The sequence below is a fragment of the Pleurodeles waltl genome, chromosome 3_1 (assembly GCF_031143425.1).
Source record: "Pleurodeles waltl isolate 20211129_DDA chromosome 3_1, aPleWal1.hap1.20221129, whole genome shotgun sequence".
Classification (NCBI taxonomy): Eukaryota; Metazoa; Chordata; class Amphibia; order Caudata; family Salamandridae; genus Pleurodeles; species Pleurodeles waltl.
Window position 1 is genome coordinate 1,477,310,286 of NC_090440.1, and position 18,017 is coordinate 1,477,328,302.

At 40.2% G+C, this 18,017-nt stretch overlaps 1 protein-coding gene across 1 annotated transcript in view; it reads left to right on the top strand.

The window, feature by feature from the left end:
* Window positions 1–18,017, top strand: part of THSD7B (thrombospondin type 1 domain containing 7B) — a 2,268,639-nt gene that overhangs the window by 736,138 nt on the left and 1,514,484 nt on the right. Inside the window, exon 4 of the mRNA XM_069225078.1 lies at window positions 14,159–14,969. Within this exon, the coding sequence (XP_069081179.1) occupies window positions 14,159–14,969 (811 nt within the window). The remainder of the gene's footprint in view (window positions 1–14,158; window positions 14,970–18,017) is intronic.

Consider the following 18,017-nt stretch of genomic DNA (forward strand, 5'->3'; position numbering starts at 1 on the left):
GAGCAGGCGTTAAAATGGGGTACACCATTGGTTACAATGGGCCCCTATGTAGTGTTCAGGGTTAAAAAATTGTGGCTCTAACCCTGAACAGTACATCAATAGCATAAAACATTTCAAAACTATTTCCCCTACCCTGCACCATGGTGCGCTGTATTTTAAATATGGTTCACATATGGTGGCGGTAGGGAGGTGCTAAGGGGAGCAAGAAAAGTGGGGCTGCACTGGTTACAGCACCACTTTTTCAAATCTGTCCCTTAGTGTGTTTTATGTGACTTTTCCTACTGTGTGTGCACTTTTTAAATTCTTTACACTTTGCCTTTGGTTTAGGTATAACTGCTTTGTGTCACATTTTTAGGGTTTGAGCACAGGTTCATTGAGTTTAATTTGTTTGCTGTAAAGCAGTGGGTGGTCTTATTCTTTGAGGTAGACACTTGTCCACCACAAATAATTATTCCTGCACCTACATTATGGAAACCTATGGCAATGGCTAACTTGTTTAATATGAAATAAAGGGCTGATTATTGCCACAGTGTGCTAAACCCTGCAGACAGGTATTTTGTTATATGGATTCTCACATATTACCACTGTAGACAAAACGTCTGACATTGGTGACCCCATCAGACACACTCTGACAGAAGATTTGTGCTGTTAAAATCCTTATAGGCCCCCACCAAGACTCCTTGTATATTGTTTTGTGAACTGTAACTTTAAACATAGTTATACGTTTACAATTGCATGACTGATGTTTACCTTGTGGGACACCTTATGTTCGATATAGCAGGCCCTTGTTGATTATAGTGACAACCAATTTTAAAAGCTGTTGGTCTTATTGGATTATTGTGGAAATTTATGTCAGATTCCAAATATGTGACCTGTGTATTATCAAACGTTACAACAAAGGTAGTAACTTATCTGGTATGTAGAGCATATGTTAAAGTCGATAGGCCTTTAAGGATGAAGATGAAGAGGCATTCCACCCTTTTCAAGCCTGTAAATGTACATTTTGTTATATGGACTCTAAGAGATTCCCTTCGTCGTCATGGGTTTTGATGTTGATTAGCTCCTTCAACGAATCTTCAAAGTAGAAGATTGTCACTGTTATGAACTGTGTTATACCGTCTTAGGAGGGTTTGGCATGTTTAGTTGCCTGCCAGGCTCTTGCAATGAAAAGCATTCATTAAAATATGTACATACATACATGTGTATATGGGCATATACATATATATATAGAGAGAGGGTTTGATTCAGACCCTTTCTGCCTTTGGTCTATTGGAGTACCATTCACATTCGGATTTCATACATGAAACCATAAAACATGGGTCACTGAGACAACCACCTTCAAGCCATTGGCTCTCTTGTCCTGTGAGTGGTGGCACTGTGCCTGATCACACTGCACATCCTCCTTAAAATAATTGTTTTTCAGCGTTATTGTTGGTGACCAGTCATTTAGGGTTCTCTATTTATAAATCAGGTTTAATTTATTTTCTTCCCTGTCGTTTAATATTTTTTGCTATTTAGCGCAGCTCCTGACAATGCTACTTGGCAACGTGCTTGCCGTATTCTATGTGTCACAGCTTCAAACCCGGATGAAAATCTTTGACTTGGCATTTTCTATAGTATGTCTTTTTTTTACCTAACCAAGGTGGCCAACATTATACTCCTAAAGGCGATGGTGATGTTGGAACTTAAAAATAAAAATCCACTAAATACCACACCGTTGTAAGATGGAAGAATGCTGCTATGGTTAATTAAACTTTTTTATTGCAATCATACGCCTGCTATTTTTGGGGAGGCATGTTCACCTTTTTCAACTTTCATTCTTTTCAATTTATTTTACATATTCTAGTTGAGTGTGTGTTTTATTGTTGATGGTTTAGTAGGTAAATGCAAGAATTATTCAGTGGGGGGATGAATGGATTAATAAATGCAAGCATGAGAAACAGAGGGCATATACTGAATGGCTCAGCTCACCTGTGAGTGAAGGAGCACTTTAGGATATAAGTCAGACCTATTGCCATTCTCAGCGTTTCTTCTGGCAAATTGATATTGCTCGGCTAGTTTAATTCTTCAAATGATCAACAATTGAGTCGACGTTGCCTGAATAAGCATATCAATTGCTTAAGTAGCCTTACACTATCCTTCACGAATCGATATACTGTGAAAACCCACGATTACAATCACAGTGATTAATGAGTATGACTGCCTAAATTAATTCTTCAATCTGTCACTGAATAAATCATGCTTCCCTCTTCACCATTCTGAAATATATCTGTCTTTGACGATAATTATTCTCTTTCTTAAAGGGATTTTTTCATTCTGCACATCCCTATTAAAAAGTGCAACTAATCATACACGATGTGTGCAATCAAAATATTCTTATTAACATAAACTGAAAAAACTAATTATTTTAACATCTTGCTTCTGCAACAAAATTGGCGAAGAAAATTAATTGAAAAAGTGAAAGAAAAAATGTTCGTTTAAAGTATCCAATTAAATTTTGAGTTTTTCGCCAGATTGCATGGTTAAAACACAATTCATTGATCAATATAATTTCTTTTTGCTCTTTGAGGTGGATGAAATTATTTTAAAAAGAGGCACGAGGAATGCTAATTATGTATTTTTTGTATTAATGGACAGTAAATACCAGCAGAGTTAGGTATAATTCTGTGAGCTTCTTTAGACATATAGAATATATTTTGTAATCATATAAACATCCAGTGTTCCAAGTTAACAGAGGTCAAAGATGCATATTTATTTTAGATTAAAATATTTGTAATTTGAAGGCCTGGATGTACAAAAAAATGCTTCTTGGTTTCTTTATTGTGACAGTGTTTACTTATAAATACAACAATTCTGTGTTTTTCTCAATTCACTATGGGCGAATGAGTAGTAACTGCTGAATCAAAAGCCTCCGCAGTAGATCTGCTTAAACTGTATTGAAAAAGTATCCTTGAGACAAAGGCCTTGACTACTGGCGATCTGGTAATTAAAATGGCCCCTGCGCAAGCAAACATGTGTTCAGTAGTTAAAATTACACCTGGGTCTGAGTTTCCGCGTCCGGTAATTACAGCCTGTGATCACGACCGCCACTCATATATCACTTTTAGCATGTCAAACTTGTCGAAATTGATCGGGGGAAATGGCCGATAACGACTGTGGCATGTCGATTTGAGGTCAATGCTCGCATTGTTGAGCATTATGTCCATCATCTGTTCTTTTTATATTTGGCGCCCTAAGTGGGAATGGTATGCCCAGACGTGGGTACCATGCTCACGATACCACTGGATACAAGCTAGCCTGGCTGATGAAGGGTGATACCCCGAAATGGGTCCTAGGATGCTTGTTTCTGGTTCAGGGAGAACCTGGCTTGACAGTTCGGATTGGACTGTTCCCATGGTTAACAGGGTCAAGACTGATTTCCGTATGGCTGTGTCCAAACTGGGGTGGTGTGATGACCAAAAAAATGACAGATTCAACCCAGATCTTTGTGAATGGGGTGAATGTCTGTATTGTTCAGCTTTCCGTCCATCATCTGTTCTTTTTGCATTTGTCGCCCTGAGTGGGAAGGGTAGGCCCAGACGTGGGTCACCTGCTCATTGTACCACTGGATTCTAGCTAGACTGGCTGATGAAGGGTGATGCCCTGAAACCGGTCCAAGGATGCTTGTTTTCAGTCCAGGGAGGACCTGGCTTGGTAGGTCGGGCTGAACTGTTCCCATGGGGAACAGGGTCAAGGGTGATTTGCATATGGCTGTGTCCAAACTAGAGTAGCGTGGTGAGCAAAAAAACAATGAAGTAAACCCAGATCTTTGTGACTGGGGGTGAATGTGTGCATTGTTCAGAATTCCGTCCATCATCTGTTCTTTTTGCATCTTTTCTAAAACTGGCATTTCTAAAATTGTAATGGTAAATCTGACTTTACCAGTAAAGAGGATTTATCACTACCATTCCAAAGATATGAAACATGCTGTATCTACTCCTTTCTGATGAAGAATTACAGCTTAAAAGTATTTGAACACATTACCATTGTTGGCTAATCAGGAGCAGGCTTCACAGTAGTGAGAAACAACTTGGGGAGTTTTTCACTACTAGGATGTGTAAAACTTAAAAGTAAAGTACTGCCTTTTAAATACACTGCACCCTGTCCTATGGTCACATCTCACCTACCTTAGGGGTGACTTATATGTGTTAAAAGGGGAGTTTGGGGCTTGACAAAGGGTTTTAAATGGCAAGTTGAGGTGGCAGTAAAACAGAAAACACAGGCCTTGCAATGGCAGGCCTGAGACATGGTTAAGGCACTACTTCTGTGGGTGGTACAACCAGTGCTGCAGGCCTACTAGTAGCATTTAATATACAGGCTCTGGACACATGTAGTCCACTTTACTGGGGACTTACAGGTAAATTAAATCTGCAAATTGGATAGGAGCCAATATTACCATGCTAAAGGGAGAGAGCACAAGCACTTTAGCACTGGTCAGTAGTGGTAAAGTGTGCAGAATCCTAAAACCAGCAAAAACAAGATCAGAAAAATGGAGGGAGGCAGGCATAACATTGGGGGAGATCACCCAAAGGCTGTCAGGTCTAACAGGAGTCTCTTTACCAGATTCTTGGGCTACTACAAATATCATAGTCTTTGTTAAGAAGTGGAAGTCTCTCTTAAACCCAGTTTCATATCGACCAATGTTGTTAATAAATAGTGATGCTAAAATGCATTAAAAAATAAGTGAAGCATTTGAGCAAGACTACTGCCAAATTGGTATCACTATAGCAGCATCTATGGATCCTAGGCACGGGCACTATGGACCAAATAAGACAAATAACAACACTGTTTGCTATAGCTAAGGTGCAGTGTTCCTTTTTGGCAATCATCCTGCGTGATGCAGCTTGTCTTACTTGGGTGTATATTTGGAAAGTCATTGATAGAATGGGGGTTGAATCCTGTTTTAAGACTGCCATACAGATATTATATAAAAAAAAAGTCTAGCTAAACTTTGGACTATGGAATTAGAGTCAAACAGTATTTTTATATCTAGCGGTACAAGGCAGGGATGCCTATGTCGTCCCCTTTTATATGCTGTATATAGTGATCCTTTCTTGAAACCATTATGAAGTAACAAGGCTAATTGTCCTTCAATAGTTAATGGCTTAGCTCCTGAAATATTGGCATATGCCAAACATATTGAAGTTGTCACCACAGACTCTGAAGTAGAGATTGAAACTGCTAGTTTCTGAGAAGTCTTGGAGTATAACTTGAACTGTGATAAGACAATAATAGTGGGTAATGAGAATGCCCAGCTTCAAGAACATAGAAAGACAGACAACGCTACATATTTGGGGGTTAATATACTGGCCACAATTAGTAATATGACTTGAAAAGTATGCACAATTTGCACTTAACAATTATAGGGCAGTATAACATAATTAAAATGGTTATCTTGCCGAGGATCATTTACCTTTTTAGCACCATCTCCTTAGAGTTAAGTTTGAGCTGCTTAAGCTGCTAGGTTCTAGATGAATAGTTGCATCTGGGAGTATAAGAGGAGCCCTAAAACGTCTGGGACTACCATAGAAAGAAGTTGTGGAGCACTCTCAATTTTTAAATATTATTCCTATGCAGCAATTCTAAATGTTATGGTTATCATTATCACAGGACAGGAATTTGAGTTAGAAAGGACAAAAACCGTATGAGAATTAACTCCGGAAAAAGAAGCTAGAGGTAACTTTTGAAAGATGTTGGACCCAAGCTGTTTTAAAAAGTGAGTTTTAAACCAATCAGTGCTGCTTATAAAATGTGGAGTAGATACAGGGCTACATTTTCATTAATGGGGTATAGCTACTATACTCCGCTTTGGCATTGCCCTCTATTTCCTGTTGTTTCCTGATAGTTTTAGGGTAAGTATCCTGAAACGTGGCAACACAGAGGAATCTGGAAAATTGGGGATATTTTTGTTTCTATTAAAATATGCTCCTCCTTGGACCTATAGGAGAGATTTGAACAGCCCAATCACAGTCAGTTTAAGTAAATCCAAATCAGAGATTTATTTTTTAAGCTTGAAAAGAGTGAGATCTCACTAGCAAAGGTCGTAGTTATTCAATCTTTGATAATTTCTGGTGGATCTAAAATTAAAATGCTATATCGGTTGCAATTAGACCTTGAAGTGGATGATGTAGAATTACAGTTAGTGAATTGGGCAAGATGATTTGTGTCAAATACAAGTGACATCTTTTTATCAAACTTCTCCGATCCTAGGCCATAAGTTATTATTATCAGAAAAATTAAAGAGTTGACATTATAAATCATTCTATTATTTGTAGAACACCCCTGATATGTACTCGTGGAAGCAGTCTGACCGCCGCAACCTTGGCGGTCCGACTGCCACATTACGATGCACGTGGTCGGACCGCGAGCACACCACCACCAGGATCATGGATCCTGACACCGCAGCAGTGCAAGTCGTGGTCAACCACTGAAGTGCTGAGTACGGCACCGCCGTGCTGATTGCAACTTGCCTTTCTGCCAGCATTTCCATGCTAGAGACCACACCATGGAAAGGCCGGCGGAAAGGCAGGAATGGGGCCAAATGGGGAACCCTGCATTGCCCATGCCCATGGCAACACACTCAGAATTTGCACTGTCTACCATGGCAGGCAGTGAGCATTCCAAGTGTCTTGGCGGTGCACACAGTGCAGCAGCATTTGCCTCAGCTCTCTCTGAGAGCCAAAGCCAAGGCCCCTGCACTGTGTCCAGCTGCCCAGCGGGGAAATCATAATACAGCGGTGGGAAGGCCGTCAGCTTGGCAGCGACCTCCCTTCATCGCATTGGCGGTCCAGTGGTTGGACATAGTTAAGGGGCTACTTATGTGGGTGGCACAATCAGTGCTGCAGGCCCCTAGCAGCATTTAACTTACAGGCCCTGGGCACACACAGTGCACTTTACTAGGTACTTATGAGTAAATTAAATATGCCAATTGAGTATGAGCCAATGTCACCATGTTTTAAGGGAGAGAGCATATGCACTTTAGCACTGCTTATCAGTGGTAAAGTACACGGAGTCCTAAGACCAGCAAAAACAGTGTTAAAAAGTGGAGGTAGGCAGGCAAAAAGATGTGGGTGACCACCCTAAGGCTGTCAGGCCTTACAATGTAGTACCATTGACTAGGAACTTACAAGTCAATCAAATGTTGTACAATTTACTAGGAACTTACAAGTCAATTAAGTGTACTAGGTGTAGGCCAATGCAACCATGTTTTCAATGGAGACCAAACACTTTACCACAGAAGTAAAGTGCACAGGCCTAACAGCCTACAATAATAGGCTCAGCAAAGGAAAGCAAATATCTGGAGTGGCCATGCAGAGAGGTACAGGTCCTACAAGGAATATCTGGAATTCCAGGCAGGGAGACCAACTCGCAGATTTCAACATCAGATCTCAATGGCAGAAGGAATCCTAAAAACTTTTTCAGACACTCATCCTGCACAAGAAATAGGCAGGTTCTAGTTGACATCCTCACACTTCAGCATGCAGCGGGTATAGCCACTGCATTTGCATTTCTTCTCTTTTCTACAAGTCTATAACTTCCAAGACATCAGAAATAAAAAAACATTGCTGGTGAATGTGTCTTGTCCATCTGTTTAGTGGTAGGCCAGTAGGGGGCATAAGTCACGTGGATGTATCCATAACTGCTACACAGGACAAGGCTATAATCTTTGTATAGGAAATAAATTATTTTCATGGTGAATACTAACCATCCATTTATTGCACTACTTAACTCAACATAATATTACCTTTGTGGTAGTATTAACAATGCAAAAGTAGAGGCATTTGCCTTCTAGTCTCTCAACTATCATGATGGAACTTCTGTACTATAGGTATGTCAAAGTACCGAACACATACTTCACAGTTGAAGGTTGAGTGCGGAAAACTGTTACTGAAAGACATTTCATTACAACCACATTTTTAGTAAAACCTCACTGTCCCTGCTTGGTTTAGAGGACTATGTGGAATCTTAGTAATTTGTCTATTTCTTCCTTCATGTTCTTCATATAGAATTGGCTAAAAAAGCACAGATTCTTGTAGCTATTTGCACAGTTAAGTTAAAACTTAGTTGTTCAAATAACATGCCTTTGGAGTGCAGATTCAAGTTTATTATTCGCTTGATGGAGATTTACACTTGTAGATGATATTACTAACACAAACAAAATGCAGAAGGATCAGTATAATGTAACTCTACTTTTGATGACATCTTCCACATTGGCAGTCTGTGGGGTTTTCAATATAAGTAAACCTACAAAAGGAAGAAACAACTAACAAATCACTGGTATCTGGATATTCACCAACTATTTAAGAAACTTCCCACCCTAAAATTAAACCTTTTGCTCTCTTGTCAAGGGCTCTTCTGTAACTATATTTTATTAGTAAGAGAAAACAATGTGGGAGCACACCAGCGCTGGTTGATTATTTGGAAAGGTGTTTCTTCAAGGGGAGGGGGAATATTTCACCTTCAGAGGAACAAATAAATGCACTGATGTGTCACGTTGGTAATTTAAAAGTAAAAGCTTGCTACATTTATGCTAATAATAATGCCTGTAAGTACTCATGGTACTCTTTGTGAATATCCTGAAAGTTCGACATCTGCTCCAAAAACACCCAGGTGGTAACAAATTTTAAACTTTCTTTTGTAACTCAGACCCGTTAGTGATTTGTGATTTAATATTGGACATCATCAAAGCCTCCCTTTTTGCAAAGAGTGTGGATCACAAATAAAACAAAAAAATCCATAAATTCCTAATCATTTAGGGTTTCCCAAATGCTGAAAACCCATGCATATGTGTGTAGTACCCATGCAGCTGAATCCATTGGACCGGACAGGGCAAAATAATAAATGATTCCTAGTTCATATCCTGCGAGCTGGAATGCCCTTGTTCATTGTTCAAAGCTATTACAAGCCCACTCACATCCTGTTCACTCCATAGAAAAAAACAACAAGGATTGGTGGAGGAGCAAGGGTGCCTCAGGACGGTGTGGTGAAACTATTCTCAGTGAGGCAATCTCCTAGTTCAGGACAGATGTCCATGACAAAAGACATAAAATCCTAATTTCTAAAAAGGGACTCCAGAACTCCTTACCAATAGACAATTACAATTAGTTCCAATGAACAGTGTTTTTTCAAGATTAATTGGCTTTAGTGTAAAGATGCTGCAGCACTCCTATGCAATGCTATACTATGTGGAGTTCTAAAGAGCGTGGCTCTGAAGGTTTCCCAGTGCTGGCTGAAACACAGCGTTGCTCTGAAACAAGGCCTGGGTAGTGGAAGGGCTTACTTGGGGGTAGAGCCATGACTTAAGCATTTTCCTGAAACGAGGCTCGTTGTCTAGTCAACTTAGGGGCATATTTATACTCTGTTTGTGCTGAATGTGTGTCAAACACTTTGACGCACATTCGGCGCAAACCGTGCACCATAATTAAACTTTGACGCCCGCGGACGTCAAAATTCCTCAGTGTGCGTCATTTTTTTGATGCGGTAAACTGCCTTGCGTTAATGACATGGAAGGTAGGCGTTCCCGCCCAAAAAATGACTTTAAGACCTGTGCTCCTTATTTATACTCCTGCGTCATTTTGATGCACAGGAGGGGACGGGCCTTAAAAAATGTTGCACAGCTTGATGTGCGCCGTTTTTTAATGCCTGGGGTGAGGGCAGGTGTTAAGGGACCTGTGGGCTCACTTCCATGGTCTCTGACCATGGAAGGAGTCCAGAGGTGCCCTTCTCTGCATCCAGGGACACCCCCTGCCACCCTCGCACACCACTTGAGGACACCCATGGATGGGGGGGACCCATCCCGGGTAAGTACAGGTAAGTTGAGGTAAGTATTTACTTTTTTTTTTTTAAATGGCATAGGGGGGCCTAATTTGGACCCCCCTACATGTCACTGCACCCAATGACCATGCCCAGGGGACAGAAGTCCCCTGGGCATGGCCATTGGGCAAGGGGGCATGACTCCTGTCTTTGCTAAGACAGGAGTCATTTCAATGGGGGTTGTGCGTCAAAAAATGGCGCAAGTCCGGTTTGAGGCATGATTTCTGCCTCAAACCTGACTTGCACTATTTTTTGATGCACAACCCCCATTTTCCCCTACGCCAGCGCTGCCTGGTTTGAGTCATTTTTTATTTACTCTGACCAGTCCGCAGCGCCGGCTAACATAATTTCTTAAATATGGAGCCCACATGGCGCATAGAAATGGCGTTAGCCGGCGGTAAAAAAATTTACGCAAACCTGCGCCGCCACTGGTTTGCGTAAAAAAATATAAATATGGGACTCAATTCTAAGGGCAGAGTGTTCCAGAATTTGGGATTGGGATATGAAAAGGACCTGCCATCCCATCTGGCCTTGGGAATTGTGAACACCTTCAGGAGTCAACCTGTAGCAGATGGGGGCCTAGGGGGACATGAGTGCCATGATCCTAGAGGGTTCTTTGGGGTTAAGCCCTCTATGTGCCAGACATAGACCCATATTTATGAAACATTATGCACAACTGAGCTAGCGCAGTTGTGCATCAAAAATTTCACCACAAGCTAATGCCATTCCCTAGCTCCATCCATGCGATATACTAAAAAAAATATGCACGATGGCACTAATGAATGGTTAGCGTCTAAAAAAGGACGCTAGCAAGTGATGAATGGCGTTAGGGAAAATGGTGCTAGTGGGCCAAAAATGATGCTAATTAGCTGCAAAAGTTATGCAACTAGTCAGCCTAGCGTCACTTTTGGTCGCACAAGCAGCCAAAAAATGACACCTGTCTTAGTATATACAGGAGACAATACCACAAGCCCAATGTCAACCACAGGGGACCAGTGTCCCCAGGACAACCGCAACAAAACTAGTGCCAGCCCTGCCACGGGGCCCCATGTAGGAGGCCCCCAGTTGTACACAAGAGACAAGCACACATACTTAGCTGGGATGGGCTCCCTCCTCCTGTAGTGTCCCTGTGGTGTGGGTGGTGGTGATTCTGGGGGTTGGGGTGGGCCTCCATGTGTCACCATGTTGGACTCCATGGTGTTTCCCAAAGGAAATGTGCCTAGCAGCACTTTAACGCCTGGTCTGGCCAGGAATTAAAATGTGTTGCTAGTCAGCCTTAGCATCATTCTTTAGGTCCACCTCATTAGTGTGGGTTGTTTTAGCGTCGGGAGATAATATGGCGCTGGGGGGCTAGCATCATTTTTAGGAAGGGAACGCCTACCTTGCATATCATTGTCGCAATTTGACACAAGGTGGGTTGGCACTTCCTGAAAATAGATATTTTGATGCTAGATGAGTATAGCATCAAAATATAAAAATGGAGTTAAGTTAGCCCAGATTAAGCGTAAAAAAAAATGACGCTAAGGCGACACTAACTTTCGGTAAATATGGGCCATAGAGTTTTAAATTGTATTCTTTCCTCAATGGGAAGCCAGTGCAGGAACACCAGGGCCTTGTTTGCTGATGCAAATTAATAAAATTCCTGTAGGATCCTAGCTGCCACATTTTAGACAACCTGGAGCCTTTTGATGACATGTTTGGAGGGAGGCTATATGAAGGGAGTTCTCGTAGTCCAACTGGGAGAGAAAAAGGCACAGTGATTAAGTATAGTGTTGCATAGAGGGCGTTCTTACAGCAGTTCAAACATTGTGGGTAGAATGTGCGTTACAATGTCAGGTGTCTTGAATATGCCATATTGTATGTGTTATGCTGCTTTAGGAAATCTATGTGATCTCTGCAACGAAAGAAAATTTGCTGTAGTGTGGAATGGAATGTGATTTTGGGGAGGAAATTTAATGTTCTTCGGAATCAAAAACGTTGTTGCTTGATGAGGGGAAAGGAATAAAGGATATAGGCGCCATGATGTCTAACTTTATGGGAAAAGAACCAAAGTCATATATTTCGACATAAAGCGTGATTTTATTTTCAAGGTACACGATCTTTTGGATAATACAGGATGGTGTTCTTAGTAGATAGATAAGCATTACAGCGACATTGATTATGTGCTTAAGCTTACACATGGCTGCACAATAACGAAGCATTCCTCTTGTGAGTTTTAGAACTCATAAATCAAATGTATGCTCTTCATCATGAATTGAATATGAAGCAGCCGACAATAAGCAATTGGATATTTAAGACAATATAGACTGCTTGAATCAGCTAATATGATAAACACGATTCAGATTTTTAGAAATTTAGAGCTTTATATAGCATAAACATTTTGCCAAGCTCCGCTGCTTTATAGATTATTCACGTTTAGGTTTAAATTCAACGAATGAATTGCTTTCATAAAGTAATAATCAAAAACGATTATTTACAACAACATATTGTTAGAAAATAAAATGTGATTGAGTTTATTAAGCTCGTTTTAATATAGTTCCTGTGATCAAATGATGCAGAAACATGTTTTAAATGTTCTGCCAGAAATTGATACTATTATATTCATGCCCAAGTTAAATATAAATATTTATTTTGAAACTTTATTATAATGTTATTGAATTCTGACAGGATTGTAAAAGCCTGTTGCTGCAAACATCCCACGATGGAGTCCTGCAAGAGTGCAATATACTAAAAATGAATTTGGCATACAGAATCCTCTCATTTACAGGAAGTGCATTTGAGAAAACATATTTTATATTTAATGATTTTAACATGACTGAATCAATAGTTCCTGGTTGTGTCTTGTATCAGATCGAGCCATAGACACTGTGGTCTCAGCACTTACCTTAATGTCCAGCCAAATTTGTAGCAGACAATGCTGAATCCCATTGACATGTACCTAAGAGAAATGGCGAATGATCCTCTTGTCTAATGGTGACAATTAAATATTAGATTCAGGATACGTTCTTCTGATCTTGTAACATGTAAAGTGATGGATGTTCCTAGACGCATTTTCATCCATACCATGTTGGTGTCATGGTGCCAGCAATGGACACACATGCACTACCCACATATAGATCAACATTTGTATTATCTTATATCTGTCGAGCATGTTCTTAGAGTTCACTGGTGTTATGCTGTTGCCCCCAACTGAGAGAAAGACACAGAGCTGGAAGTGCCAACCCATGACAGAGAACCAGAAGGACATTTGGAAGCTGGATGGATTTGAACATGCATCTTATAGGTCCACTGAGAGCACTACCTATCCCCGGGAAACCTAATGCAAGATTTCCAGAAGTGCCTGAAGTGTAACCATCTTGAAATTTGGTGGGGTAGAGATCCGTTTGTCTTCTTCAGATTTAGAATTTGAGAAAAAAGCCCTGATGGTTTTCACACCATGAACAGGTTGGAGTAGCAACTCGGGACTCTGTCTGCCGTTGAGACTCGAATAATTGCTGCCTTGGGAAAGACATCTTATCACCATCCAAAAGAAACCTCGATTCCAAATGGATCACTGAGATAACATGGGAAACGTTGCTTGGACCCTCTTGGAAATGGGACCAAAATTATTTTCCTGGTAGAAAAGGCCAAACATCAAACGTTCCACCTTGAACACAGATGGAAATGTGTCCTTAAATTGAGCTGGAGGTTTGTATGGAAATGGTGGTGTTTGCTTCAAAATACAAAGAAATCCCTGACTAGATCTATATATAGGGAGAAATGAGGACAAGGTTCTGCTGCCCAAATGAAAACAGAGGTGTGTCCCCAACGTACGCTAAGAAGTTTTTTCTACTGCAGTCCATGCAACTCGTTATGAAATTAATTAATCTCTTCAATCAGATGATCATTTTCGGAAGCCATATTCTTTAGCTCCTATAATTTTTGCTCCTAGCCTAAATTACAATGTTTTATTTTTACCAATAGCTGTAAAATAAGTGTTAATAAAGTACCATAATGCCGAGATTGCTGCAGTTTGTTTTCCAAAGAACTGTACCCACATTATTAAATACAAAGTCCCCTAGATTGTTAAATATTGTTGTTAAGAGATGATTTTCTCCCATCCTTAAACATTCAGTGAAGTTTGCTGAACAATTGATTTTATTTGGTAGTTGTTTTAGGTTCATATCGATCAAAATGTACTAGTGAAAAAGTAGTACATTGGTAATTGAGAATATAATTTAGTTTGATTTCGATTGCCATGGCTAAATATAATCATTAAAGATCTGATTAACTCTGTGCTAACTGATTATTTGTTCTTCTTTTTTAGGTCCCTGGGGTCGCTGCGCAGGTGACTGTGGACCTGATGGAATTCAGAGTCGGTCTGTATGGTGTGTACATAAAGATGGATGGACGACTCATTATTCGCATTGTAAACAAACAAGCAGGCCCGACAGCCAGCAAAGCTGCTTCAAGGTGTGTGACTGGCATAATGAACTCTTTGAATGGGAAGTATCAGATTGGCAAATGTGCAAGTTGGTTCTTTTTACCCACGGTGAGGTCAAACCACGAACTTCAGAATGTACAACTGCACAACATGGACTGCAGCACAGAAAAATACATTGCATGCAGACATTAAACAGAACAGTTGTTGCTGATGAAATATGCGAGTATTTTACTCCACGACCACCTATTGAACAAGTGTGTTTAATTCCTTGCCCTCGGGATTGTATTGTGTCTGAATTCTCATCTTGGTCCAAGTGTAATAAAGGCTGTGGAAAAAGCTTACAGCACAGAACTCGTTCAGTTCTTTCTCCCTCTCTTTACGGTGGTTCCAAGTGTCCAAACCTTACCGAGTCAAGATTGTGTGAATCTAAACAGTCCTGTCCTGCTGGAGAAGAAATTTACACATACAGCCTTAAAGTTGGACCTTGGAGTGAATGCAGAATGCCTCATCTCAAAGATATAAATCTTAGCGGGAGAACAATGCTGGATTTCAGTTCAGACTCTTCAGAGAGAGGTTCTTTTAGACAACAAAGCAATAAACCTCCGAATCATTCCAAGCCTTGGAGCATAGAAATAGGTTACCAAACAAGGCAGGTTAGGTGCAGTAGGAGTGATGGAAAAAACGCCATGCTGAGGTAAGAACTACATTTTTCAATGTAAGTCTAATAATGTTGGGCCTGTTGCTTCATGATTTTGTTAACAGGGAGAGCAATGGAGAAAATAGGTCCTCGTTAATTACGTCTCAAAGGACAGAGCGCCAATGTAAGGTAACTTACCGTTATCAAAGTTAGATTTTGTTCCTTTTCCTTTGCAAGTTTTAAGGAGCTCCCTGGGTTTACCAATATTTTCTAATGCCAAGCCACCAGCTGAGGGAAAGAAAAGGGAAGGTGGGTTAAATACTTCTAGAGAAACCTAACATGACTGTAACAAATGATTCTAAGTAACACCAATGAAAATTTGAAAAGTGGTAAAATAATGAAAAAACACCTATTGGATCATATTTTAAAATGCAATTTTCATGCTTTTCCACAGAAGTGGGACGTCATTCTTGAATGCAAAATGATTCACGTCAGCACATTTTGCACCATTCCTTTCTCCTTTGTTTTAAACATTTAATTCGTTCACATGCTTAATTCATTTTGAATCATCTGTGTTGGAGAAATAAGTCACTTATTTTCCAATGGACTGACAAGTGACATTGATGTTTCTCTTAACCACCAGGAATTAAACGCTAACTTGCTCTTCGAGATTATTTTTGTAAATATGCCTGCACTTCCACTTCTGTAGTAAATCTGATTGCCTTATAAGTTAACCAAGGATGCCACTGTCTATTAAAATACATACTACTGACATAAAGATTTAAGCCATCTATTTTCTTTTATCACAGGGGAGAGAATCATAGCTGTTCAAGATACTCACACAGTAGGAATGTTAGATGTAAATCTTTACTCTAAATTAATTAGAAAACTGAATTATGTTTAAGATGGAAGAGATGTATAGCTGCACAGGATCTATTGAATTGATTAAGGATGAATTAGAAAATCAGAAACTACTATAATCTTAACCAGGGGACCGTGTAAGGGCATGGAATCATTTTTGTGATTCTTCATTGGAACATTTCCCATTAAAACATCTTCCAACTACAACAAGCGGGGGAAAAAAAGTCAACCATAGTACAACAGTACGCTGTTCAAACTAAAATCTCAGGAGAAACAAGAAGAGGTGAGGCAAGATCCCTGATAAAACAAGGCTCATCAAACTGAGAATGCAATATAAGAAACACTGCTGGAAAGAAAAACGGCATTATCAGGAGGACTTGTGGACCAAGCTCCTTCTGTCTAGTAAACAGAAGAACAACAAAACGTTTTGGCAGCTGGTGAACGGGCTGGCCCTGTGAAAAACTTGACATACTAACACATGTATAGTTCCAGTCTCTTGGGAAGCCCACATGCTTTCTTAGATTAATCCCCAGTTCAAAGGGAGAAGGGTCAAGATCCCACAGCTACAAGTAATTGCAGTTAAAGTCTGGCTCATTTTGGCTTCAGAGTGAAGTTGAAAACAACCTCCTCCCCCTACGATCAAGAAAAAGCCTCTATGGACATGGGTATCAATCAGTTGATAGGCCTAATAAAGAAACTAAAATTGGATTGTGCTGCAGGTCAGTCTGTTATTCCAAATGCCCTTTTTCAAGGAGATGTAACAAATTGGCACTACTAGTCGGTGCTTCATTTTAAAAACCTTTTTCACATAAAGCAGCTCCCAGATGCTTGGAAAGGTAATATCTCCCATCCAATTTATAACAGCGGTAATCCCGCTTCCCCTCTAAATTATAGGCTAATAGCTCTGATTGATGTTGAAGCAAAGCTTTATGCATCCTGTCTTCTGCAAAAAATATCAGCATGGATAAATGACAAACACCTTATACCACAAAGTCAGATAGAATCTAGAGTTGGCAAGGTGGCGCTAACAAACTTAACAGCATTATCCTTGTGGGGTTCGAAGGCCAGACTCACGAAAAGTCGGCTATTTGCGTGTTTTATTGATCTTAAGTCGGCCTTCAACCGCGTTCCCAGAGCTCAACTGTGGCAAAAACTGGCAGGTTGGGGTCTTCCCAGCAGCCTGATGAATGCAATCATTGAACTTCATTCGGATACCTAAGCGCAAGTCAAAATTGTATAGGGGGTCAAGTCACTAACAGAGTTTGAACTGCCATTGGCCTCAAGCAAGGTTGTGTGTTGGACCCAACGTTGTTTAACCTATACCTTGCAGACTTGGCTGACGCTCTTTCACTTGAAAATAGCTATCTGCCCATTTTGGCCTCTGAAGCAATAGCATGGTTACAGTATGCGGATTACATTGTACTTCTTAGCCAAACAACAGCCAGGCTGCAGAATAACATTGATGCACCTATTGGTTATATGGATGAGAAAGGTCTTGAATTAAATGTGAACAAAACTAAGGTAGTGCAGCTGGTTGACTCAAAATTCAAATAATTTGCATGGTTTATTAAAGGAAATCAGGTGGAGGTGGTCCCTGCTTATAAATATTTGGGTCTCATAGTGGATCATCATCTGGCTTTCAAACCACAGCTTCTCACCGACCAAGCAAAAGCGCATTCACTTTCTTATGGTTCAAGTTAATAAAACAAAAAATTAGCTGTCCTTCACTTAACTAATTGCTTTCTGTAATGTCAGCTTGTCTAAAGCCAACAGTTACTTATGGGGCTGAAATTATGAGGGGCAAGGAAATAGTTTCCTTCAACAGGATTCAAACGAAGATTTATAAGACAGTGTTCCGGATTCCAAACTCAGTTTCACCAGCTTAGGTTCGTTTAGAATTTGGGTTGAAAAACCATGCATTTCAGAGCAAGTGTGCCTATATTAAACTTTGTTGGAGACTTTGAGCGGTAGAGGCCGACTCTACTAGCAACTAATGCTGGTTGGAAATAGAGGAACAATAGAGTAGCAATGTTAAAGGATCATGGGGTCATTATTTAAATGAAGCTATCAAGGAATTAGGTATGGAAGAAGCATCGGCCATGAACTTGGGGAGAGTGCAATTTAACTGCTTAGCAAATATTTCCACTCGGTCTTTGCCTTTTGTTAACAGACAAATACATGTTTGCTACAAGATGGCATGCCTGGTCTGTATTAGTATCATATAAAACTCTATGGGATCAAGAA